The sequence below is a fragment of the Pimephales promelas genome, chromosome 5 (assembly GCF_988280905.1).
Source record: "Pimephales promelas chromosome 5, fPimPro1.hap1.1, whole genome shotgun sequence".
Taxonomy (NCBI): Eukaryota; Metazoa; Chordata; class Actinopteri; order Cypriniformes; family Leuciscidae; genus Pimephales; species Pimephales promelas.
Genome location: NC_142773.1, coordinates 25,622,281 through 25,649,314, shown reverse-complemented (window position 1 = coordinate 25,649,314; position 27,034 = coordinate 25,622,281). Strand labels below are relative to the sequence as shown.

The following is a 27,034-nucleotide window of genomic DNA, read 5'->3' as shown; positions in this document are numbered from 1 at the left end:
AAAAACATGAACTGACCCATGGAGAGACAGAGGAACAGGGGCTTCCGACAAAATATAGACTCGTTCGGCATGGGGGTCCTTGGTCCCAGCTATTTGACTGACACAGTCCTGAGGGAGCAATGCAGTACATTCCATAATTCAGGAAGACCTTGACCTCAAGTCAAAACAGGACTTTACCTCACATAGTTAGAAGGCTGCCTAAGAGAAATAGAAACGTTAGGGCATTCATATTCTATTCATTTTGTCAAAAATTCTAAGCTATTATTCTTTATTTTAAGACATTCGATTAACTACAAGTAACTTTGCAACATGTCAACTTATGCTCATTATAGTATAAGTATGGATTATTAGACTGACTGTTGAAGATATTTAGATCAGGGTTAGGTGTCAGGATTCGGGTTGATAGAATAACTTTATAGTTGCATGAGTTTACATATGTCTTTTGGGAGGCCGTCAAAATAAAGTGTAGCAAATATTAAGCAGACAGTCAACTAAGCTTACCTAACAAAGGTAAACTGATCGGATTTTGGTTATCGGATTGGATCAAATCTTGAAAATGGGTTGTTCAAAAGGGAAAGAAAGAATCTGAAATCAGATTAGATCATGGAATCCAATCCTAGTTTTAATCTGGATCAAACCTTTAGTTTGTGTTGTTCAAAACTTGTCAGGATTATCAGGATCCCAGCAGGATTATCCTGATCCCAACAGGGGGTAGGATTTCAAGGTGGATTTCAGGATGAAAATGTAGTAAAACTTTAAAATTGGTCAAATAATACATATACTTTTTTATATTTTGCACTTGACTTGTGTAACCGTTGTAACAGTGATAAAGTAGACATACAGTAGGCTAACAATTAAGCTATTCAGTATAGTTAAGTAAAAATAAAATAAGAGTTATCTTGTCCCCATTTGTGTTTTGTCTCGAAATAAGAAACACTTACAGTGACCCCATGTTGGCTCTTCTACCTGTTCTTTACATAGCTGGTAGCCCACATTGTGATAAGTTGACCCATTTAGAGCACTGGTAATTCGGATTTGGTAATCTTGAAAACTGTGTATCTGGATCAGGGTGATCCAGTCCAATGTTGCATAAAAGTAAGATGGATTGCCTGGTCCTGGACAGGAAAAAGTGGGATTTCCAAAATGTTTAAATGTTTTGAACAACTGGCTTTCCCCTAATGACTGATGACTGTTATGTTATTTGGCCTATAGTAGAATAAAGGGCAATTGAAATAAAGTTTCATCAAACATTATAATGTTTTTGCCACATTTCAACCACATAATATTGCTTGAAAAAATAAACTTGTCCAAAAAGCCACTGGTCCAGAAACGCTAGGTCGTGGAAACCAAATAATCTTGAGGATATGTATGCAAATCACCTGTTACCACATATGGTAAAGAGCTCAGAACATGTGTCTCCACATGTGTGCAACATTGAATATCGTCAAGTGAAATTTTTATGGGAACTTTCTAAAAGATGCTGCCTTCAAGTGCACCATGGGAAACTCATACCTCTAAGGCATTTAGGGTGTCCTCTAAGGCATTCAAGTCAGAGACAGAACACAGAAGTAGCCTAAACAAAATAAACTGTGAATTTTGAGTAACTTTACACTTGTTGTCTATCAGCTGTTCTGTACATCATACCTTTAAAATTGGTTTCAAAATCCTTTATAATTCAAAACAGACTTGCTTTCCACTCACCGATCTCTAGATATTTTGCATCATGATAGCATCTATTGACCAATGCTTCTTTGATGTTTCAAATAAAAGTCCCTTCCAACCTTTTGGGAACTCAATTATCATCTTGAATTCAGAGTTTGCAACTTGTAAATACAACTTTGCTCTGTCATTCATGTGCACAGAACTCATAATTATAGAAATATTTCTAACTCTACCTTAAGGGCACAAGAGAACTGATCAGAAAAACAAAGAGAGTCGCATTAAGATGTTGAACAGCCATGTTTGGCACAAAGAGTCTGAATCATTTTGCTAACGTTGTTCTATTTCACATTCTTTGAGCTACACTTCTTATAAAAACTGTATCCACAAACTCTATGCCAGCTTCTTTTCTTCTGACTGTTAAAATGCTGACTTTGCAAGGCCTAAATAGTGATGTTAAAATGAACAGCCCACTCAAGCAGCTCATGAAAAAGTAAAATTGAGATTATCAAATAAGTTATTTTGGGTTGAAAGTAATTCACACAGCTAGGCTAAAAAACATTAAACAGCAACAAAACGTCAATCTGAAACTTATTTGGTTTCATATCATGCCAGACTCTGGTTTGTTTCTCATTTTCACACTCCAGTGGGAATCCAGCCTGAATGTCTGAATATAAGTATTGAAGTGATGAAGTGAAGCTCTTCACAACAGTATATGTTTAATAATTTAAAGAACAAAGTGTATAACCAATCTGCTTTGTTTTTAGAAAGCATTGCTCTCATTAGATCTCAACTGGGGGTTTCAAATGGCGGAAAGGCAGGAAATTTAATACATATTTTTTAAATGTTAATGTAATTCCTAAATGTTAAGAAGAGCAGAGTTCCAAATATTAGATTCAGCTTCAGAAGAGCAGAACATGCCCATCACAGTGTGGCATTCATGCTTTATATTGAAGTTTTTAAAATAACAGCATTATTGCCCACATGCCCAGAGATTTCCAAAAATACAATTATTTGCACTATGTTTCTTGTGGAGCTCTTTAAAGTGTATTTTTCCATATAAAAATGATTTCATTATATGGTAATTTCAGTGACCGATGGGCACATATCACATTTAAAAACTCGCATAGAAACTTCAAAGTTTCAGATGAGAATGTTTTTGCTCAGTGGTGACAAAAGTTACCAGGTTTTTGAGTAAACATCCAGAAATGGGTCATAAATTAAATATCACCAACTTATAATCTCCAGTTTCAATTCAAAGCTGTATATAAAAGCTTCAAATAACATGAGCCTTCGGAGTTTAGTTGACTGCAGGCTCTAATGGGTTAAAAATTAATTATATTTCGTTTTTGTCCCTGTTTATTGATTTTAAGCTCTTATCATAATAATCGGTTAAAAGACGCATACAGGTGTCTAGACCCCTGCAAGATCTGTATTCCACTTTAATTCAACTTTACAAAGTTGTGCAATTTGACATATGTTAGTATTTTTCTCAGAACACATCTCCCAGTATCTTTTAACAAAGGCTGATTGCTTGGGAAAGGGAAATTCTAGAGGAATTTACTAGAACAGTTTTTTATGAATGCCTTGGGGTTGAACTCTAACCAATGTCATGCAGAGAAGAACACATAAGGGGCTGTTTGTTGGTTGCTATTTTGTTGTCGTCTGCTTTTTTCCCCTTCTTTTCAGTTGCATTGTTTTATTGGGGGGTGTTATTCTGTGGCAATGACAGAATGGTAGATGAGCATAAGAAATGGCAATGTAAACATGATTAAGTATGAAAAGAAAAAAAATCAGCAGACACAAAATGAGCAAACTTACCTCTGACATCAAGCTGTGAGGGAGGAATTTTAAACAGAAGTTTTGCTCTCTCTTCTGTTTATTCTTATAGTTTGTTGGCCTATTATATGCTCAACAAATTTGATGTCTAAACGTGCCAAGATTCCCTATTTGTACAACCAGTCTGCATTACAATCAGACAGTTGTCTGTGAGAGAGCTTGTTTCTCCGCTAACACAGTGCAGGTGTAGGATCATGATGCAGGTGACCTCAAAATGTGTCAAAATTTTCAGATGTTCATGTGCATTTCCATTTGTGAAAATGTTATTTGTGAAGACCAACCTGTAAAACTGAGCCAAGGTCAGCCAACTGATGCAAAAGTTGTTGTTGAATTAAAATGAACAATTTATTAACAAACTATCCATTTCCAACGTGCTTTTATGGGAGCAGATGTTGTTGCATGAACAAACGTTGAAGATTAATATTTTGCAATGTTTTTTTTTGCACAAACAGACCACACATGTCCATTCATAAAATTGAGGTCAAACCACTGGAGTCACAGGGATTATACTTATGATGTCTTTATAGTTTTCTGGGGCTTTAAAGTGGTAGTTGCGTAGGCTGTCAATGGAGGGCCAGAAAGCTCTCAGATTTCATTGAAAAGATCTTCATTGGTGTTCCGAAGTCTTACAGGTTTGGACCGATGTAAAGGTGAGTAATTAATGACAAAAATGTAATTTTTCAAGTGAATTTCCCTTTAAAGAAGCCCTGGCTGCTAATCAGGGCATGCTTTAAATCGCCGGTTCTCTCTGGGATTCAGACACAATTGGAAAACCTGGATTTAGCCCATATTTAGATTCTAACAAGTGTTAGAAATCAGACTTGGAAAAGTCGGGTAAATTAATAAAAAAATATTAAATAATATTAAAATATTAAAGGAAGGTGTTAATTTAAGTTGTGTTAAGCTCTAAAATATTTTATTGGGTAGAAACAAAGTAGTGCTTATTTAGTAAATAAATACAATTTTAAAAATTAAACAAATTCATTATTAAATTTAAAAAAAGAGGAAAGAACATTCAACTCCTAAAACTTCAGGAATCTTGTTTTTTTTTTTAAATTAAATTTAATTGTAATTATTTGAGCTACTTTTTTGTTATTTATAGACATTATAATTGATTAAAATAAGTTTTGACAAAACTCGGCAAGGGCTTTGGAATATTGTTGAGGACAATGAGTGGCCTTGAAGTAAAAGGTTGAGAACTGCTTTAAATGCATGTAATCTATATTACAAAGAAGACATCAAGCATATACTGTAGATTTTGGTTGGCTGGTCTCAGTTGGTTTAAGCTGAAAGTAGCTGGTCATGGTCTTCCAGCCTGGCCAAGATGGCGTACAGTTGTGTCCAAAAAGTAGTGTCCAAAACCCCTAAAACCATGATAATCAGCATAGGCTTTAGCTGTTTCTCCCCAGCAGGGATTTAAATAATTCATGGCATAGCATATTAATATTACTATTTTTAACAGTACTATTCGGGCCTTTGTACAAGAAACTACATTGATTGCTTTTAAATTTTAGGATGGGGGTCCTTCGCTTGAGGATGATCATATTTGGAAGTCCGTGGCATATAAAGGATTGAAACCCATAGACAGTAAAACCCCAGAGAAAAGAGGATGTTGTTGGATTAATAGCTACATTCTGCCACTATCTGGCTGTGTACCGCAATTACACACATTTTTTTTAACTGTAATGCTCTTCATCCTTTCTGAATTGTTAAAAAAAAAAAAAAAGCAATTCAAGCTGAATTAGGAGAAGTGCCCTCAGAGAAGAGATATACTCATGCTTACTCTCTGAAGTAATTTACGTGGATGTGGATATGAAAATCATGCAAAGAGTATTATTCAGGAATGTTGGGAGTACAGTTCTTTTAAAGGCAATGGCTATAGATGGGTAACAAATACAAAATCAGAGGAATATACAGTAGATTAACTATCTCCCCTACACCTATTAGTAATATCCTTATTTGGTTATTTCCAAAAACTGAGATAGACTTACTTAAATATATTGGAACTAAAAACCGAATGGGAAGAGAGTGGTAAATGAAATTTCGCAAGTCAGTCCATAAGGAGCAAATATTACAATTATTTAGTATACAGACGGATCTAAAGATGAAGAGGACAAGGTAAGAATAGGAATATATATATATATATATATATATATATATATATATACCAACAAGCATTGGGAAAAGATCAAAAAATAAATAATTAAGAAATGGCAGGACAGGTGGGATGGGGATACAATTGGAAGGAAATATTACAACTTGCAAAAATCTGGGGTGAATAGAAATAACAGAAGAGAGGAGAGCGTTATAGTATGACTACAGTTTGACCATAGGGTTAAATAAAACTGTTTTTATGGCCAAAACTCAATCAGATTAATGTTTGGAATGTAGATCCAAGGAAGATGTAGCACATGTAGTATTAGGAAATATAGGGATGAGAGGATAAGGCTAAACCAAAAGATAAGTCAGGCAGGAAGGAAGTGAACCTTGAAGGTTTATTAGGCACAACAGGAGATGGGTTAAGGATACACAGAAAGCAGTTGTACAATATATAAAAAACATAGGAATATATAAGAAGATCTAGTTTTTATTTTATTAATATAAAATAGTCCCAACGAATAATAATTCATGCTACATTCTTCGATACAGTAGGTGGCGGTAAGCACTATCAAAAGTCATGGTTGCAATCTGCCATAAAACAAAATGAAGAAGAAGAAGAAGAAGAAGAAGAAGAGGTCAGTGCTGGATCAACATGGCGGCGGCATGGAAGCTCCTCGGTACGGGGATTGGGCTTCTGCAGTCGTCATTGCCAGTTTGTAGACAGGTAAATTTACTGTAAAAAATTATAATGTGTAAATGCAAAGTCTGTAAGGACTTTTAATGCATTGTATTTGTGTTTCGATGTTGTTTTTCAATTGTGATCCCGTTGAGCACTGATGTTAGACCAGAGATGCTGGTGACATTTGTATTTTTAGCCTAAGTTACGTCTGCCAGAAAGATTCATTTTTAGCCATTTCTTTGTATTTTTATAATTGGTTGGGGGTTTTGCAAGGCCTGAAAATGAATCTATAAATGTAAGACAATATGTAAGACCTATTCAAATTAATCTACAAATGTAAAATATTTAACGCTTTACAATAAGGTTTTATTATTTATTAGTTAACATGAACTACAAATTAACAATAGGCCGTACGTCTATGACATTTATTAATCTTAGCTAATGTTAATTTCCGGATTTACCAATATTCAAATTGTTATATTTATTTATTAATATGAGTTAAAGAACCGTAAACTAACATGCACTGAACAGCTGGATTTTAATTAGCCTAACTGACATTAACAGATTAATAAATACTGTCACAAATGTATTGCTCATGGTTAGTTCATGATAGTTAATACACTAACTAATGTTAACAAACGAGACCTTATTGTAAAGTGTTACCATAAAATCTCATCTGATGTCCTTCAGGCCTACAGAAGTTCATTTGGAGTGGTGGAGCAGGTCAGAAGCTACTACGTTGACTGGAGGATGGTACGGGATGTGAAAAGAAGACAAATGGCATTTGAATATGCAGATACGAGACTGCGCATCAATGCCATTAGGAAGAATACTATATTGCCTAAAGAGCTACAGGTATATTCAAAGTCTTGCGGTTTCACTTCAGTTCTAGTTTATACTCGTTTTTTTATTTACGTGATTGGCTTACAGCCTTTAAAATCCTGCAAAAATAAATACTTTTATGCTATTTAACTCGCTTAGAAAGCCATTAACTTTTATTTTGACTTGATGCAATGAATGAAATGTCAAAATATTGCTCTAATAATAATAATAATAATAATGGCCATGTCCTCATGTTTATGTATTTAGGAGATAGCTGATAAAGAAATAGCCGCACTTCCTCGAGACAGTTGTCCCGTGCGGATTCGCAACAGGTGTGTGATGACATCACGTCCACGTGGAGTGAAGCGCAGGTGGCGTCTTAGCCGAATTGTTTTTCGGCATTTAGCGGACCACAATCAAATGTCTGGAATACAAAGATCAATGTGGTGATCAACCATGGGATTGTATAAGTGGTCATTCATAATTCAGTGTATGAGCAATACAATCTATGAATGAACTTGAGCTTGTACCATTAGAAGAGAAGATATTCTTACGACACAGAGCTGGAAAATAAACAAGTACCTGCTCGAATTTTGGATTTTTCTTTTTTCCTAATGTGATTCACATTGTTGGACTGATAAATTTAATATACGTTATGTTATTGTAATAAAAGTGTGTTATGTGCTACTTTTGTGTTTTGTGATTTATTTGCAGTTTTTGAATTTTTTGTGTGCTCAATTCAGGATTTATGTATCTAACCTTATTGTGTGTATCACACTTAAAAAAGTTTTACAAAAAGTGTAGGCCTAATATATTTAATCTAGAAATATAATATATAAGAATAGTAATAGATGCTGTATAATATATAATATAAGACAAATAAATAATTTTACTTTTCATGTTTCTATGAAAATATATTCACAAATTGTGCATTTACAGATGAACACCTTACAGTAAATTAGTACATTTTAGCTAAATAAGAATATTTTATGGTTTATAAACTGTTTATTTTAATTTGTTTATTTTGTCTTATTCTCTCTTTTTACTGAGATTATCTAAAGCACATTGTTCAAAATGTGTTATTTTAATAGTTCTGCAAGTTACATTGACACACAGCTATTATAATTATAATTCGCTATATATAGACACACAAACAGACAATTTTAAATACGTTTTTTTTTTACCTGATGGATAATGTAATAAATTAGCTATAATGAACTTAAAGAAGTAACTATAATCGGATTAGTCGTTTTTTAAGAATTATTTTGTTATTAAGGACTTTTATTTTGAATTGACAACACGGAAGCAAGAATCTTTCTAGAAAAAACACCGCTTCATGCATACTAGTGGACACACTTTGACGAATTGAAAGCAAAGAACATTTTCATAACTTCGATAAAATTTTTGTGGATAGTTTCTCCAGGACGGCGATGGACATCAATGGAGTGGTATAATCATTTTTTTCAGCGTTTTAGTCATTGTAATATGTAGTAAGAATATAATGCTCGCGATCTGCTAGGTTAGCGTCCTTATGACATAAATAAGCTTATAAATGTGAATGAAATTCATGCTTTACTATGATATCTTGTGGGATATACATGTTGGGTGAATTAAATATTACTATGCAGTGAGTTGACAGCTGCTGGACTCACCTATCATGAACATATTAAATCCTGACCTAAGCCTGAAATCAGATGTGACTTTGTCTCTAGATCGCGGGTCTTGAGAGTGATTTGAAAGAGATCACGAATCTGATAGAGAAATGTGAACGACAGCGCGTGCGGGACGTCTTGACGCAAGAGCAGAAGAAAATAGAGAAAGAGCTGGCACAAAAACAACGAGAGCAGAAACTGCAGCAAGCCAAGAAAGACTCTGGAGACAAAACTGAAACAACACTCAAAGGATACACAGTTAAAATCAACAATTTTGGTGCGTTCATACCTCCTGATAATAGGTACAGGCCGTATACACCGTGATAAACATCGTCTAATATGTCGTGTGTCTCTATTTTAGGATGGGACCAATCTGACAAGTTCGTCAAAATCTACATCACACTAAAAGGAGTGCATAGTATTCCAGCTGAAAATGTTGAGGCTAACTTCACAGAGAGGTGTGGACTCGCAATAAATATTGCTGAATTTTGGTTTGTGTTATCATTTTTATTATAGTGACATGTATTTCGGCAACACTTTACAATAAGGTCTCATTTGTTAAAATTAATAAATGCATTACCTGAGATGAACTAACAATGAGCTATATATATATATATATATATATATATATATATACACACATTTATATATACACACATATATACACACAGTTAGTAAATTTAACTGTTCATGGATTGTTCATTAGTTTACAGAGCATTATTTGATGCAACACAACTTTCAATTTTACAAATATATTAGTAAATAATGAAATTAAAATGGAGCTTTTTATATAAAATCTGTAGAAGTGTTGTTAGTTTATGTTAACTTGTGTAGTTAACTAATGTTAAAAAAATAAATGTTATTGCTCAGTGTTGCCTAATTTTTTATATTTATTATTGGGTCCAGTATTTATTTATTCAAAATTCACAGTCAGGGAGAGTGGGGCTGTAAATGATAGTCTTATCTAGATATATGGTCATGTGACAAACTGTATTTACTTGGTTAAGAGGATGAAAATCTTTTTGCATCATGGTGTTCTTAATGGTCAATAAGTGTAACCACTACTTTTCTGTTTTTACAGAGGTTTTAATGTTCTAGTCAAAGATCTGGATGGGAAGAACCATCAAATGACAGTCAACAACCTTTTATTTCCCATTATCGTTGCAGAGAGTAGTAAAAAGGTTTGTAACATTCTTAATGTTATTGTATATTCTGTTGCTAAATTGGATAAAATTGTATAGATAAAAGGCATGACAATTTATTTGTTTACAGATAAAAACAGACATGGTCCTTATCATGTGCAAGAAGAAGTCAGCAAAAAAATGGGAATGCTTGACACAAGTAGAAAAACAGTCTAAGGAGAAAGAGTGAGTCAAATGCACTTTCATTCTCATTTTTTATTTGAAAACAAGATTTTTAATTGAATGGTGCAGATTTATGCATAATAATAATGACTATTATAATGTCAATTAATACAAATAATATATTTGTAATCATGAGTTTAAATCATGTTTAGTATTATTTTAATATGAAAATAAAAAATATTTGACTGCAGTATGCACTGTTATCAGAGTGATTTAGCATTGTAGCAAATTCTGCAAATTATGTTTATCAGTCATACAATGGTAACATCTGTTTCAGCAAACCCAGCTCGAATGAGAACGCTGATCCAAGCGAGGGGTTGATGAGCGTATTGAAGAAGATCTACACCGATGGAGATGATGAGATGAAACGCACTATCAACAAGGCCTGGGTTGAGTCTCAGGAGAAGAAGGGCAAAGCAGATGATCTTGACTTCTAATCTGTTTATTGATCTACTTCCACATTCACAGCGAAGCACACCAATTCAGCTGCTGCAAACATGTCATTCCACTTTATTATTTTTTGCATTTTTGTACTTTGTTCTTGTTAAATGCGGCTGTTAAAGAACTATGTTTTTGGAGTGTTTTCATCCCCATTGTAATTCCTATCAACAAATGTTCAGTGATTATTCAATATTTTTCCTGCAGTTAGGACCAAATACCTACAAAGTGGAAAATTAATTAATTAATTAAATAAATAAATAAAAATATCACTTCTGATGTTTTTTTGTTGTTGTTGTTTTTTGTTTGTTTGTTTTGGGGGAGGGGGGGGTTATTGTATATAATATATAATACTGTTGTCATGCAATAAACATCACTATGATGCATGAATGGGTTGTGCAGTCAGACAGGGGACACAGTAATAAACTAAACTAAAAAATATTTAAAGTATGATGGAAAGGAAAGTAGTTTATTTGTTGATTATAATACGATCTCAGACTGCTTTTCTAGCAGGGGTTTTAAAATTGGAAAACAGAAAGTAATCACTTGTGACGTACAAATGCATTCGGCTATCGCAGTAGTCAAATAAAAGTCAGAAACTTTTGAATATGAAGGAAAGCAATATGTGTGTGTTCATTATTATTTTAATTCGGTCTCAGAACATAATGTGCAAAAAACCCCTAGTGTTAAGTGAAAAAAGCCGTAGTAGTTCACTTGTCAAATTCAAGACACAAGGGGGCGCCTGAAACCAAGAGTCGTTTTAGTTCAGTTCAGTATATTCCACAATTACGTAATTTGGCTTCAACCTCGTGAAAAAATAGCCTGCGTATGCAATTTAATTGTTCAATTGTTTTAAACATATGCTTTCAACTTGATTGTTGTATGATAAAATATAAAACACTCACGTCGTCCATATGTATTATATTTCACGCAATATGACACAATCATCACATTTGACCAGTATAAACAGTTAAATCTATAATGCAAAAAAAAAAAATCATCATATATATAAAAAAAAACTTTAGTGGCATGTTGTTTTGTCCAAAAACCCTAAACAGAGGAAAACAGAAACACTTTTAATAAACCATCCAGTGCAAGCCTATGAGTGCAAGTCATCAAGAGATCCATAATCACGTCAACCGTGATTGGATGATGTGTTCTAGGGGTTTTCATTCACTTTTCTCCAGCACTTTCATATGTGTATCTCTGATCTTTGATTGAATCTCCACCAGCCAATAACGTTGACTCTTTCCATACGTCTTCTTATTTCGGCCCCGCCTATTCCCATGACGTCACGAACAGTTTATATACTTGCTTGACTCCGGCGTCCGGGCATGTTTGATTCACAGGACTAGAGAACTTGGCCAGACTTTGGGACTTTACATAAAGGAGGTTATATTCTAAAGCGAAGGATCTGTATTGATGAATGGATCCTGCTCGTTTTACCACAGCGCAGCGTCTCTCCTGTAAAATGATGAATCCGGATTTGTTCAAACCGTCTCAGGCGGTTCAACCACCCACCAAGCCGAACCGGAGTAACGTTAAATCAGAGCACGTTAAGACGGAGGTCGCCCAGGTGGTGGTTGACGCAAAGTCTGGAAGATCGTACTGTAAAGGAAAGCTTTTGGGAAAGGTACAACTCTTTTATATTTACGCAATATATTGGAGCTAATCATTTAAATGCTATGCCATTTGTTAATGTCTCATGCCGCGTTTCCTGATATGCTGCTCTAACGTGGACGCACAGTGCGCAATGTGTCGGTCTCGTGCGTGCTCGGCTGGTTTTGGGAGCTGTTCATGGGTGCACCAGAACCACTGGACCGCAACCCGCCCTGTCTGTGATTCTAGAACCTACCTGCTGGTTATAAGACCGTGTCGTCTTACGATTGTGATCAATTGCATATGGTTTATGCAAAGACACTCTTTGCAATTTTATAATTTTGACTGGATTTTTAATACGATGCCAGACTTGCTCCTGGTCCGATGTCGGGGAAAGATGAATGATTGAATGACTCAATGCATGCATCAATGGAAATGATGCTGCATTGCTTATGATTAGTGGAACATATGACCACTGGCAGTTTCCCTCTCGTATTCCCATAACGAGGCTCTTATTTTAATTAGACGATTGGTTATTAGAAGTCTCCTCATCAATCCCAGTTTTAAAGTGCCGCATCATGGTGCGATGCTGTAAGGATGGTCTAGTGGGAAAAGAATACGTCATTCCTTTGTATATGTGTTGGGACCTGGGTCAGAAATTAACTAGGGATTGGGGCAGAAATTACCCGATATATTTGAAACGTGGAGGTGAACAAATTCTTAAAAATATATATATTTTTTGTTGTTGTTTTTGTATGTTATTATTTTCAAGGAACACGTGTTTTCTGCAGATTTAAAATGAATTCGATATGACGTCTGGTTTACTGATAACCACTTTATTGGTCTATGATAATTGGTAAAATCTCCCTACAAAAATTGTTGACCTTGATGTTAGAGAGCTGTTTACTGCGTTTTAATTTTTTTTTTATAGATAATGGCCACAATTCTGTTTCTATTTAACCATTTGCTAAATGAATGACACACTGTTTATATATAAATGGTGCAAAGGGTGAAGATGCCCCTTAAAATCAATTCCAGGTTGCAGATACTGGTCGGTACATATTGAACACCTTAAAAACTGGCTGCCTAGACCGCATTCTTGACATAAGTCATGTGAAAAATATGAATCAAACGTTCAAGTAGCCTATGTCTAAAAAACGAGTTAGTTGTTACAGTCATTGAGTTGAGACTGTTGAACAAGAGATCTGCATTTGATCACCCGTTGACACATTTTGAGTGTTTTAATGTATAATGGCTTTTGTTTCTAGGGTGGTTTTGCACGATGTTATGAGATGACGGATCTTGCCAACAACAAGATGTATGCTGTGAAAGTTATTCCTCAAAGCAGAGTCTTGAAGCCACACCAGAGAGAGAAGGTAAATGGATAATGCACATGTGAATCGTTTTATGTTTCCAGCTTCCTACTTTAATATTTATATCCATCGGTTTTGTCACAGATCATTAATGAAATCGAGCTCCACAAAAGCCTCCAACACAAGCATGTGGTGAAGTTTTCCCATCATTTTGAGGACCAAGACAACATTTACATCTTCCTTGAACTCTGCAGCAGAAAGGTGAGCTGCTTTACTAAGGACAGAGCTCTAATGTTTTACATTTGGGGAAAACAAGGCACTGATTCTTATCCTATGCTTCATATTTTCAGTCTCTTGCACACATTTGGAAAGCAAGACATACATTGACAGATCCAGAAGTTCGTTACTACCTCAGACAGATCATATCTGCGCTCAAATACCTCCACAACAAAAACATCCTCCATAGAGACCTCAAACTAGGTACTTGTTTTTGTTTTTTTGTCTCCTGTTTTAATCCTAGTATGACATCCATTAAGTTCAGTTGGGTTGACAGTGCTTTAACTTGTTTTTTAAGGTAATTTTTTTGTGAACGAAAACATGGATTTGAGATTAGGAGATTTCGGGCTGGCAGCAAAGCTGGAGACAGTCGAGCAGAGGAAAAAGTGAGTTTGCTTGTCTTTTATCCTCAATAACTTTCATAGAAATGCACATGATCAGTGTGCTGACAAAATGCTCATTTTGCAGGACCATCTGCGGGACTCCAAACTACCTGGCACCAGAGGTCCTTAACCGACAAGGCCATGGGACAGAGTCAGATGTTTGGTCGCTGGGTTGTGTAATGTAAGTCTTCAAGTCTACTTTATATCATTTTATGGTTATTGTGTAGACCAGGGAATCCCAAACTACAGGGGGTTTTTAAGTTCATTTTTAGAAAAATAAAAACAATGAAATAAAAATGCTGCTGTTTTATTTTTCATTTATTTACTTGCATATCACATGGCCATTAATTGGTCATCAGAGAACCTCGAACATCCAAATGTGTTCTTAAATAATTAAAATATTAATTTACAATTTCAGGGGGAAATTTAAGGTCAGAACCAAAAGATTGGAAATTTCTGTTGTCTTCTATATTAATACACTATTTATATTATGAAAAGTCCCTAGCTGATTTATGTTGCATCAGATGTGACCGCCATGATGATGAGCTCTTTTCTTTTCTATTTAGGTACACACTTCTATGTGGGAATCCACCATTTGAAACCTTAGACTTGAAAGAGACCTACAAGTGTATTAAGGAAGTGAGATACAGCCTTCCTCCATCCCTCACTCCAGCTGCACAGAAGCTGATCTCCGCAGTCCTTCAGAAAAACCCCTGTGACCGCCTTACGCTGGATCAGATACTGGCCCACGAATATTTCGCAAAGGTTAGCAGTCATTCATCAGTGTCTAAATGCAATTTAAACCTTTTCATTTTAACTGGATTATAAAGAGCAGGGTTTTTTTTAAGCGTTTACTTTTCTTAACCAGTTCCTTATTTTAATTTGCCAGTCCTCTAATCTGTTTTTTTTTTTTTTTTTTTTCTCTCTCCCTCAGGGCTTCACTCCAGAAAAACTCCCTCCGAGCAGCTGTGTGATGGTGCCGGAGCTTAATCCACCGGGCCCTGCCAAGAAGTTCTTCACCAAGATGGCCAAAAGCTTCTTTGGCAAGAAAAAATCAAAAGGTATGTACCTATTCGAACCACTCTTTCTATTTGAGATGTTTGGGACGTTTTTTATTTTCTATATTATTTTCATACTATTATCTTTAGTGGCTTGCATTTATGTTTCCAGATTATTTTAATTTTAGTATTTAGTCATTTTAGTTCTTAACTCATTTCAGGTGGTTGCCAAGCTGACATTTCTAATTTAAGTTTAAGTTCATCAAATGTTTATTTCTATTACTGAAAACATTCATAGTTTTAGTTGCACACAATAACACTGGTTTGGAATGAAACCTTAGTTTCTGTTATTGACCTAAGTGTGTCATTGCAGCTGTTGAAAAGACCCCTTGTGAGGAGAAAGATGACATTTCTAAACTGGTGTCAGGCATGGTGAAACACTCCATCGGTCGGCAGATGAGCTACAAGACAATGGGAGTGAACGAGGTAATGCGCGTGACAGTTATGTGCGTATTAATAGCGTCTCCGCTCCGCGGCTGACTCATGACTAGAAAGCTGCTTTAGCGTGCATGCAGTTTTGCACCATAGCTTTAGTTGGCTCTGTGGGGATGTGTTTTGAAAGCTACTGTAGATGAATGAGTGCAGTAGTCCAACTATTGTGCTTTATGTCTCAGAATAACTCCAGACTGACCAAACCCACATATTAATCACATGACAAAGATATTTTAAGCTTGAAACACGAGATTGGAAAATGAGTGTCCACTGTGCATGATAATTGCTTACAACGGAGTACAAGGAAGTACTTATGATTGTAAAAACATTGTGATTTCCTCTTAGGCCACTACTCCCACGGTCCAACTGGCAAGCTCTGGCCCTCTGGACACCCCGGCCGAGGAGGAATCCCGGAAGTCTGCATCGCGCTCCTTCAAAGGGACCGTCGCCAGCAGCACTGATGGTAAGGGACCGTAGCGGCTGATTTGCTCAGACATACAGCAGTAAATAGTTTTGGATGTGCATGTGTGAGGCCTATTTTATATAGACTTAACCCCTCAGGCTTTCAGAGGCACAAAACAAGTTTGTCTAAAAACATCTAGTCCTACTTACTTTATTTCTTTGCTGAGTTTAGACATGTCATTTTTACACTTCATATATTTGGCTGGCTCTTTAGTTATACCTTTTTTTTTATATTTATACTACCAATCAAAGGTTTAGGGTCAGGTGAACTTCCTATTCTTAAAAAAAATCCTAAAATAAATTATCACAATTTCCACAGGCATTATGCAGCACAATTGTTTTTCAACATTGAGTAATGATGCTGAAAATTTAGTTTTGCCATCACATTTGCATTTGAAAAAGAACTCTTATTTTGAATTGTAGTAATATTTCACAATATTAATGTTTTTATTTTATTTAATCAAATAGTTGCAGCCTTGGAGAACTTTAGAGATGACTTTCAAAAACATGAAATGTTTGAAAAAAAATAAAATAAAATATGATTTATAAAAATAATAATAAAAAATTATTTCTTTTTTTTCCCCCTCAGCTTGTGACGATATCCCGACCCCTGCTGCTGTAGCCGAATCTGCCATGAAGGTTCTTAACAGCTGCTTGTCTTCCATGCCAACAGGTTTGTTCCCACACTCTGTTCACACCGAGGTGCTTAAGCGATGGCCATTTTCAAGGTTTACTCTTAGGCCATTGATCATGTACTCAAATATTGTCCTTCCCTCTTCCAGCTTCAAAAAACCCTCCCTGCCTTTCTAAAACCAAGCCTTTTATCTGGGTAACCAAGTGGGTCGACTACTCCAACAAATATGGCTTCGGTTACCAACTCTCCAATCAAAACGTCGGCGTACTCTTCAACGAAGGCACTCATCTGAGCCTGTGTGACCAGCGGAGGTACGTCAGCTTGCTTTCTGTTCTCTAATGAGCCTCCAGTTTGGCATTTTGGACTGAGCTCTGATTGACCCACATAGAGTGCTTTACCCTTTACTTTTTATTTGTGATTCTAATTCTCCTTTATTTTTTTGCAGGACTGTACATTACTGTCTGACAAACAACAAACACTTCAGCTTCCCTGCTGATGCTTTACCAGAGAAGCTCCAGAGCCAAAAACACATAGTGGATTTGATGGCTAACTACATGGAGCAGAATCTTATGGAGGCAAGTCCATAAATTAGTTCATAATTTAAACATTAGTAAGCTTAGATAATAATATTTAAATGATTATTGTCTTATTTTAAAGCTACACTGTGTAATTATTTTAGTTTATTCTTAGCTAAAAACACTTAGTTCTTTCAAAAATATGTGTGCTCATTAATGAATATTTACTTCGTTCAAGTAATAAAGTATTCTCGTGAGTGTATAATATGCCATTGAAAATGCATACGGGTAAGGGGTTCTAATGTCGGTCGCCATGTTGCCCCTCCATCTTGAAAGTACATTAGCCAAAGAGGGACATAGCGTTAATTCAAGCTTCACCTTTCGCGTTTACGTTTGAGTTAACGCTCATGGATGAGGTCGAACTGGAAGCCATGTTAATCTTGAACTACATTGGCCACCGTAGGAGTTAAAATGAAATCGGAATTGAGGGGAACAGAAACTAATATTCACTGGATGGTCGTATACCTTTTCACCGCTAGATGGGGGTAAAAATCACACAGTGTAGCTTTAAATCCTATTTTAAATCACTTATAAATCATGAGTCTGTATAAAATAAAGCTATTTATATAAAGTTTTAAACCAAGTTTTAATTTTTGTAGGGTGGAGATGTCAATGATGAGAACCAGCCACCTCCAAGCTCTTCTCCATTACTGCTGCAGTGGATCAAGACTGATCACGCCTTAGTCATGCTTTTTGACAACCGAACCCTACAGGTGAGTCTCTGATTGTGCAGGAACGACAGATGAAACATTGACCGTTTGGCCACTGACCTTGCTTGGCCGATGCAGTTCATAACGTTTCCCTCTGCTTCTGCTCTCTTTCCCAGGTTAACTTTTACACGGACCACACGAAGATAATCCTGAGCAAGACCTCGGACTCTTTGTACCTGCTGACGTACATCAGCAAGGAGCGCGTCTCTTATTCCTACCCTCTGAACATGCTATCCGAGTGGGGCTGCTCTCCGGAGCTCCGGCAGAGGCTTCATTACGTGGTGCAGCTTCTCCAGCACTACACCAAGGCATGATGAACCCCGCGGAACCGCTGTTCTGCTTCGTATTACGATTTGCTGCTTACCGCTTCAGTTTGGGAAGCAAAAAAGGACTGACAAAGAAAATCAGGGGAAGCTTCCTCGTTGCCACGAAGATCTCCTGTCCTTGGTCATCGACTGGCCTCTTTGAACTATGGTGCACTATTCTTTTTTTTTTTTTTGCAACTGAGCCTACACCACCAACAGTATCACACTACCAGCTTGACTCACAGTGTGCACGACCAAAATTTGAGCCCGTTCATTTTATTATTTTTATTTTTAGCTAGACTGAACTGAATTGCAGATGGCATAAAACTCACAGGGTTCTAAAGCATCTTGCTTTTGCTTGCAGTGCATCATGCACTGCGCAAGATGGGCTTGGTTTTTATGCTCGATCACTTGGCCTTTTTGTTTTTCTTTTTGAAGACTTTTATTTCACTTAATGGTACACAAACTAGAAGAGCTACGGACACCAAATGGTTTATTCTTTTAATGAGATTAGTTTTAAAGATGGCAGAGGTGAGTAGCTGAGGTGGAACTGTAATTCATGGAGGAGCAGTTAGGAGTGGGAGTGACTAAAGTGCCTTTCTGATGGATTCCTCTGTGCAATAATGGCCCTGAATCTCCAGCTTGAGTCAAAAAGGGAATGAGACGGGCTTTATATAGTCTTCATATTCGGTTTTCCAAGCAAATTAGGCAGGAGGGTGGGAAAAAAACACTACAAATACACACCTGATATAAGCTTTTTGCTCTTAAAAGTTATTATATCCCTAATGTCTGTACTTGAGGGGGAAAAAAAGACTATGTATTCAGTGTGCCTCCAGCTTTGTTTACTTCACATGCTCCATAAGTAATCATAATGTCCTCAAAACTGTGACCATATGGCTATAAGTGATGTGTTTAGAATACCAACATTGTGAAAGCCATTACTCTCTCAGACAAATCCTAACTAGTATTATTAATTAATTGTGGCACGTGTTCTATTTATTTTTTTATTTATAGTTTTTTATTTATTGATGTAACATAATTGTATGGTGTCAACACTGGGAAATGTTCAGTATGATCACTTTTTATGTATTGGGAGAGTGGGGGGGAATAAAGTTTATTGAAAATATAAATGTTCTGCGTCTCATGGTTAATTTAAATTTTCAGTTTTAAAAGGGAAACAATGTTGGAAAAATATATATAAATGGAAAGTGGGGGAAATCTCATGAAATGGTTTCTCTATTTCATGTTGGCCACAATTATTGGCACTCAGTTATTGCAATTTTAACATTAATGATTTATTAAAATGTTTAAGAATAGTAATGTCCTATGAAATTTATTTTATTCAGAAAATTAATGTTTCTTTTTATGATTTAATCAAAATGTTATCAAAAACAGTGCTAATCAAATGTAAATTCAAACTTGTCCTTTCATTTTTGGGGAAAAACGGATTTACTAAATTAAACCATGGATAAAAAATATGTTCCTTTTAAATGATGTTTAAATAAAAGTTATTATTATTGTTATTATTTGAGAGGTATAATAGTAATATATTTCTGTTATAATTTCTCCAAGTAAAACCGAACTTTTATTTTGACCGCTTGTGGTAAAGGTAAATGTAAAATGTAAAAAAAAAAAATTAAAAAAGTGTTGCAATGGTGTTGTTTTTCTCAAATAAAATTATGAAAATGCTCATTATGCGTTATCTCAGAGCAGCTCTGGAAATGTTCATGTATTCATATCCTCAAAATGTTTGTGAGATGCTGAAAACACCATCAACGTCACGCGTACTTGAGTATGTAGTAGCGGCGCAGCTCAGCAGAACAACAAAATGGGTTATATATTTAGTATTTGTTGTGCTTAAATATTCAAAGACCATGACCATGCCCATGTTTTACTCATTGTGATGAATGATTAAGGGAATTTGGCCTTTGTGTTTCCTCATATTTACTTTTGTGGAACAGGAAGTCATTGCTGGACAATTTCATTCTCCTAGTCACCCTGGTGCGCTTAAAAAAAAAAATCTGAATGGGAATATACTTTATACTTGGAATTTATAGGGGTGCTAATAATTGTGGCCAACATGCATATAGGAGAAAAACATTTAATGATGTTTTATTGACAAAGTTCAGGAGGAGCACGTTCAGTTAATCAACACAAATAGAGTGAACTGTAGCATTCAATGATAAGAGGTCTATATTTTTCTAATGAAATAAAAGGATAAACAATTAAGATTTATTTTCACAGCCACCAATTTACCAAGCGAGAGTTCTTTCAAAAAGATTTTAAGAACATAATATTCCAACCCAGATGACCAGTGCTGTATTTTGTGCAATTATGTGACCAGTATTTATTTGTCTTGAATTTTTAAAGGTGTGCATGTTGTACACACAAAATAAGAGATGTTGATTTAACTTTCATTCAAAATACATACCATGTGCCATAGCCACAGCAAACAGTGAGTGATTTTGGAAAACAGCAGATGTGAAGTTGTCAGTGTTGGGGTTGATCAAGCCACAGCTGGCCACCCTTATACCTTGTTTATCATTCTGCCCGACCACCACCTGGCACACGAGTTTATATCGTGGCGGATTGACATCTTTTAGCTTACTGAGAACTAGATCTGCTAACATCTGACACAGTTGGCTACAACTGTCAGGACTGTAACTCACACCTTCCAAAAAACTATCCAAAGTGGCCTGTAATATCTGCTGGGTCCTGCTGGCGCTGAAGTGGCACCCTGGTTCCGGTCCCATTCTGTAGGTGTTCTCCACATAGACTTCTTGGATGGGTTGGGGAAGGTAGAGTCCAGAGAAGCTCACTCTTCCTCCCTGGTGCCAGCCGGCGAAAGAGAACCGCTTGCCGATGGAGATGTGAGAAGTGCTGACGTTGGGGCTTAGGAAGGATGACTCTGACGAGAGACCTGTCATGCCCCTGAGGAACAGGGGTCTGTGGTGGGGCTGGTCCTTAGATTGGTCTTTGGAGCTTCGGCGGGTGGAGATGGAGGCCAGACGTCTTCTTGGAGGCCCTGAGGTGCCTGTTTCTGTGGCAAGGGAGCGATTGAACTGAGCTAAAGTCTCCTGTGACAGCTGTAAAGGCTGATTGGCCATGATGAAGAAATCTGTGAGGAGACAAATCACATTGTATTGAAATATATAGCCTTGTTCAAAAAGTGATTTTGAACATTCTTGGGCAATAAAGTGTCAAGTTCATTATTCTGTTCATTATATCTGTAGTAAGTCATTGATGCGCAAAAGACATCAGTTCTTGAGAATTAAACCCATGTATGTGTTGAAAAAATAGTGAACTTACTGGAAGGTAAACTCTGTAAAGAGGTCATGCAACTTCAATGATTGAATTCTTGCAGTGTGAGACACAAACTGAAATTTTACTATAGCTTCCTAAAAGACACAAGGGTTTCTAAATTAAATATTTTTTTGATAAAAAAAAAAACATTTATATGGATCTAATTTAAAAGAGATTTAATAGTTATAGGACAAACCACTATCATGAACACTATGTCCCAGACCCTGTGGGGACCCACTAAATCAATGTTTATGGGTGTAGAGGGGCTGGGATCCAACATTACAATTTTGTCGATTCATGTCCAATAAAATCACTTCAAAAGGTGTTCACAATAGGCAATTCCTGAACTTAAGTCAGCTCCTTGTTTCCTGTCTGCCATTATTGGACAAATTGATTAATTCAGGTGTGCCTGACCTCAGTAGTCACAGCAACAATAATCAGACACACCTGAATTAATCAAGTTTGGCCAGTAATGGCAGACAGGAAACAAGACAGGAAACAAGGAGCTGGCTTAAGTTCAGGAAGTAGTGCAGCTGTGCATAAAGCCAATTCAGAGTGACAATATATGATGAGTAGCGATTTCAACATAAGAAAAACAATGTTGTGTCAGCTGGAATTTAACCAAACGTGTTTCTAAAGTAGATCTATGAATCAAAAGCTCAAACTGTAAAACAGTCATGCCAAAGTCCTAAATTTTAATGTTTTTGCACTTGGACCTTTTTTGTGTGTGTGTGTGTGTGTGTGTGTGAATGTTATATGTCTAATAAAATGACACATTTCATGACTGAAAAAAAGGCCCTTGAGATGCCAATTAAAAAAAAAAAAAACATTAATTCATTTTTATGAATCTCTTTTGCTGAGGTCTATTCTCATAGTAATATTTTATAATCAAGAGGATATCAATTTCAATTGTTAATGTTTTATTCGCCCAGACTCGCCCAGAAGGAATGGTTTTTGAGAGACGTCTTCTTGAGTCCAGATCTAGATCAACTGCAGATGATGATAACAACTGAAAACTTACTATTGCAGGTTTGAGGTGTTTCATGGAAGCCAACCCAAAGAGCTTATTTAAGAGAATGAGGTGCTTTTTAATGTATGAAACACTTTTTGATCAGCACAGGGAAGTTCCCACCTGTCTGTACAGTGAAATTTTGTTAGAGTCCTCAGACTGAGTCAACGGTGTACCACACCTCAGGTTCGGTTCACTGCTCTTCTGCCTTTTCCCATCCACAGTCTTTGCCTCCACACCACTCTTGAGTGATAATAATCTGTGTGCCAAAACATATACACACACACCACAGTTTACTGCTCTACACCCATGTAGTTACAGCAAGTAATGAGAGTACATGAAACGTGAAAGTACAGGTATGGATAGAAGAGAGAGTACAAATGAATCACTAGAAAAGAACAGCAAGCCCTACATCCTAACTCAGATAAAATCATTTAATGAGCACATACTTACCGTCAGCTTCCGCATCATGAGCAGCAAGAATGAACAAGGTGAAATCACTCTTGAGTCAGAGATGTTCATGAACTTCAAAGTTACTCAGAGGAGCACATGCATTGTCTCAATATATTGAGTACAAATATATTTACGTATATGTGTGATACTTCCTGACATTTAAATTTTTTTTTTTCAAAATGTATAAATAAATAATATTTATCACGGCTTACATATAAAATATTACAAATATAGTATGTGTCTCAGAAACCCCGGCAGGCTTATTAAAAATCAATTTTACTAATTATAATTTTTTAGTTTGTCACCAAATGGAAACAATTGCCACTATATAACAACGTCGTTTCGTTGAGGGTTAAAGCTTCAAACACGCCTGTAAAAGTCATTTAAATAGTTTAGAGGACAATTTTAAAATAATTTAAAGAGAAAACAATTGGTAAATTTCCAAAATTACTAATATTATTTTTACCTTTACATCATTAGTGTCTCTGGGACCCATAACATAAAAACAGTAAAGTCAATTTTAAGTGATATAATGACTGCCAAACCCATCTGTTAAAACAAAAAAATGACCAAAATGTTTAAGTGTCGAATTCAGTATCGTCACGAATCAGTGATGGGTTATTCTAATTCCTTACCTGTTTAGGAGCTCAATAAAATATGATTATTGTCGTATTCCAATGAGGGAGTCTCTCCACAATGTTGTTACTAAGTGGTCCACGCTCACTGTTGCGAGTGCATCTCTAAGCAAAGACCAATCCCGTAAATTATTGTCAAAATGGGCTACATGGGCCGCAAGCCAGGCAATCATTTACACAGTGCTTTGAATAACCTGGATATCTGCCACGAACTTGCTTGTAGCCATGGAAAGCCTTTTATTTCAACTGTCCACTGTAGCCTTATTGGCTTATCAACTGTTATGGCCAATGTCCGTAGTCATGGGTAATCAAATTTATTTTACCACATACATTTTTTGTTTGGTAAATGTTTTGCTGTGTTATTTTTGTATTTCCAATAGTGACATGGAGCTGCAAATGGACTGATTCTTTGTATTTGACAGAGAAAAGGTGCTGATCTCTGGTTGCCAGTGGGCTGTATCAGGCAGAACCATCTGTTTCCACTGCAATCAAGAGGAAAAGGAGGGCTGCAGTCACATTCAGACAAAAGCAGCTCATCAAACGTACCTCTGTGCTGATTCTCTCTCTCACTAAACCAATTCCAGAAATTTCAGTAGGATATTTCAGAAAGAACAACTCCATAACTCTTGTGAGAATTATCTCAAAGAATATCACTGACAAATACTTTATACCTAATGGAAAAATTGTTGTTCATAATCAGGAAAATGTGCGTAATGTCAAACAGTCTTTCCACACATGGTCCACCCCAAATTATTTACCCCTCTAATCTTTTTATTGTTAGTCATGCGAAACATAGGCACATTTGTGAGGAAGTTGGAAATAAATGATAGACGTGCACAGGTCAACAAGTTCTAGCATGCCTGGACATGTCTGGAGATGTATGATAAAAAGGGCTGACAAGCAGAAAATACAAACAAAAGAGAACTGATATTTTAACAGAAATCCTGATCAGGCTATACAGTTTACGACAGGTGGAAATAATAATTCGATTCATGTGGGTTCCAGCACACGTGGGTATTCAAGGTAAGCAGACAAAATAGCCATGAATCATTAAAAATGGAGGAACCAAATATAAACATTTCATTCGAGCAGAAGGAAAACATTTAATTTTAGAAGCGTGCAATAAGAAATGGCAGACAGTTTGGGACTCATGTCATATAGGTCGGCATTATTATAAGGTAAAAAAAAAAAAAAACATAAAGCGAGGCAATATAATCCAAAACTTAAGTAGAAGAGAACAAGTTATTTTCACACATTTAAGAACAGGACATTCATCTCTAAATCATACTTTACACATAGGGAGACATAACACAGGTTTATGTGAAGTATGTTCAGTAGAGGAGACAGAACTGATGGTACAAATTCAAACAAATGAAAGCAATCATGAGGTTTATTAAGAATAGTGGGTTATATAATAGGATTTAGGAGAATTTAGTTCATTCTTTTCACACTCCATCACAATAGGTGGCGGTATTCACCTTTAAAGTTGGTTCGCAAACCACCATAAAACCAAAAGAAGAAGAAGAAGAAAATACAAACGGTGGAGACAGATGAAAAGGTAAGACCTTTGAGAGGGTAAAACCATGCATAAACTGTGTTTTCATATTGATGGAGAACTCTCTTTCTTCCATAAATCAACTAGTAGAACTGAAACTTTTGCTTTTCTGGAGAAAAAGTGGTGTTTGTCACCAAATGATTACCAGAGTTTTACAATGGTGTTTTGGGTGGTTGGTAGGGTGTTGCTATGTAGTTGCTATGCTGCTTTGAGTGGCTGTGTACCAACCTCCATTTCATTCATAGTACACACATTCATACTATAGAATACTTTTATAAAGGTCAAATTCAAATGTAGTCCTACTCAGACAGTATGCGATTTCGGACGATAGAGTGCAGCAGGGATGATGTAAAAAAAAAAAAAAAAACTTCTTGTTTTCCAATTTTGAGTAAAATAGGGTCTTTGGTAAATACAACTTGATAATACTTCTTGTGTGTTTTGTTCTACAACGTAAATTGCACAAACTCACACCTTCAATTGCATCTCTAGTTCAACATGTGATTTTGATGCACAAGGAGTTAGTAGCACTCATTAACAAAACAATCTGGAATTCAACTCTGAGGTTAACTTTTTATCTGTACTCAGTGAACTTGAGGGCTCCAGTGTTACTCAACTAACATACTATGTACTTCAGGTAATGATGTCAGCCAACTGAAAGATTTGGAGGAGCATTGAATCAGCCAAGGCCTACTCAAACTGGAACTGAGGTAACCTTGTCAATCATGAGAAAATCCTTTAACGAAGACCTTTAACTTCACAATATGCTGTTTTAAAGGGATAGTTCATAATTTATTTGCTCTTGTGTCATTTTAAGAACACAAGATTTGGTAATGAGTTCGTTTAGAATTGTGAATCATTTGTTGAAAAGAACTGGCTTTTTGGGGCATTTCTGAAGATTAATAATCACAGTCAATATTAACTGTACTTGAATAGAAATATTTAATTGAAACTAGATTTTTGTTCCAAAGAAAGAAAATCTTATACGTTTGGAATGACATGAATAAAACAATTTTCATTTTTAGATGAAGTATTATTACAATAAGAAAAAAAAAACTACAGTACAGATTTTAAAGTAATTTATTCTAAAGTTAACACCTCTCTAATTTTTTAGTTGAAATTTGCTAAAAACTAAACATATATTTTTTTTTTCTACTAAATATAAGACAAAACATTACAGATTCAGACCTGAATTGACATTTTGACCTATTATTATCATATCAAAGTATTCTTTTACTCTGCATTATTCATTGAGACCTACATTGATGCATTTTTCATTGACTTTAATCATGGTGTCAGATTAACATATTTTCTGAATCACAATTAAATGCACAATGTTTCAAGTGGATGTCCATGGTATGGCATGAAAATACCTAAAATAAATTAATGAATTAAATTAATAGTTTTATTCAGCAAGGATGGGTTAAATTGATCATTGACAATTGACTTTATTTATAAAATGATATTTCAATGAAATACTCTTTTGAACTTTCTATAAATCAAATAATCCTGCATAAAATGCATTAAGTAACTGTTTTCAACATTGACAATAAGAACTGTTTTTGACCAAATCAGCAAATTAGAATGATTTCCAAAGGATTGTGTGACACTGAAGACTATGCTAACAAATTCAGCATTACCATCAGAGGAATAATTACATTTTAAAATACATTAAAATAGAAAATAGTTATTTTAATTTGTAATTATATTTTACAATATTACTGTGTGATCAAATAAATGCAGCCGTGGTGAGCGTAAGAGAAAGGTTAAACAAGTAGACTA

General features: G+C 35.7%; 5 protein-coding genes across 7 annotated transcripts in view; 4 read left to right on the top strand and 1 right to left on the bottom strand.

The window, feature by feature from the left end:
* The first annotated feature begins 6,189 nt into the window (after positions 1 to 6,189).
* mrps14 (mitochondrial ribosomal protein S14) lies at positions 6,190 to 7,786 on the top strand. The gene is made up of 3 exons (XM_039654558.2): positions 6,190 to 6,322; positions 6,968 to 7,132; positions 7,367 to 7,786. The coding sequence occupies exons 1-3, from the start codon at positions 6,251 to 6,253 to the stop codon at positions 7,547 to 7,549; spliced, it is 420 nt and encodes a 139-aa protein (XP_039510492.2). The 5' UTR covers positions 6,190 to 6,250; the 3' UTR covers positions 7,550 to 7,786.
* A 599-nt stretch (positions 7,787 to 8,385) lies between these two features.
* On the top strand, positions 8,386 to 10,832 carry cacybp (calcyclin binding protein). The gene is made up of 6 exons (XM_039654726.2): positions 8,386 to 8,547; positions 8,812 to 9,028; positions 9,113 to 9,209; positions 9,833 to 9,932; positions 10,024 to 10,118; positions 10,393 to 10,832. Exons 1-6 carry the CDS (start codon positions 8,530 to 8,532, stop codon positions 10,550 to 10,552), a joined length of 687 nt encoding a protein of 228 aa, XP_039510660.2. The 5' UTR covers positions 8,386 to 8,529; the 3' UTR covers positions 10,553 to 10,832.
* Positions 10,833 to 11,870: 1,038 nt separating this feature from the next.
* Positions 11,871 to 18,444, top strand: plk3 (polo-like kinase 3 (Drosophila)). Its single transcript, XM_039654725.2, has 15 exons — positions 11,871 to 12,186; positions 13,421 to 13,528; positions 13,610 to 13,726; positions 13,816 to 13,945; positions 14,040 to 14,127; positions 14,210 to 14,305; positions 14,691 to 14,889; positions 15,059 to 15,185; positions 15,496 to 15,608; positions 15,960 to 16,077; positions 16,666 to 16,749; positions 16,859 to 17,021; positions 17,156 to 17,285; positions 17,885 to 17,998; positions 18,112 to 18,444. Exons 1-15 carry the CDS (start codon positions 11,980 to 11,982, stop codon positions 18,307 to 18,309), a joined length of 1,992 nt encoding a protein of 663 aa, XP_039510659.1. The 5' UTR covers positions 11,871 to 11,979; the 3' UTR covers positions 18,310 to 18,444.
* Positions 18,445 to 20,387: 1,943 nt separating this feature from the next.
* On the bottom strand, positions 20,388 to 24,082 carry dynlt4 (dynein light chain Tctex-type 4). Of its 3 annotated transcripts, XM_039654586.2 has the most exons (4): positions 23,701 to 24,082; positions 22,736 to 22,871; positions 21,610 to 21,698; positions 20,388 to 21,418 (listed from the first exon to the last, which is right to left on the bottom strand). In XM_039654586.2, the coding sequence occupies exons 3-4, from the start codon at positions 21,635 to 21,637 to the stop codon at positions 20,715 to 20,717; spliced, it is 732 nt and encodes a 243-aa protein (XP_039510520.1). In that variant the 5' UTR covers positions 21,638 to 21,698; positions 22,736 to 22,871; positions 23,701 to 24,082; the 3' UTR covers positions 20,388 to 20,714. The 3 variants fall into 3 exon arrangements, with proteins under 3 accessions (XP_039510520.1, XP_039510524.1, XP_039510523.1); XM_039654590.2 differs by lacking the exon at positions 21,610 to 21,698 and having other exon boundaries at positions 22,794 to 22,871; positions 23,701 to 24,081; XM_039654589.2 differs by lacking the exon at positions 21,610 to 21,698 and having other exon boundaries at positions 23,701 to 24,077.
* Positions 24,083 to 24,568: 486 nt separating this feature from the next.
* Positions 24,569 to 27,034, top strand: part of ankrd45 (ankyrin repeat domain 45) — a 44,296-nt gene continuing 41,830 nt past the window's right edge. The window contains exons 1-3 of the mRNA XM_089131193.1: positions 24,569 to 24,723; positions 25,165 to 25,258; positions 25,890 to 25,962. The gene's annotated coding sequence lies outside the window, so the exon portion shown is untranslated. The remainder of the gene's footprint in view (positions 24,724 to 25,164; positions 25,259 to 25,889; positions 25,963 to 27,034) is intronic.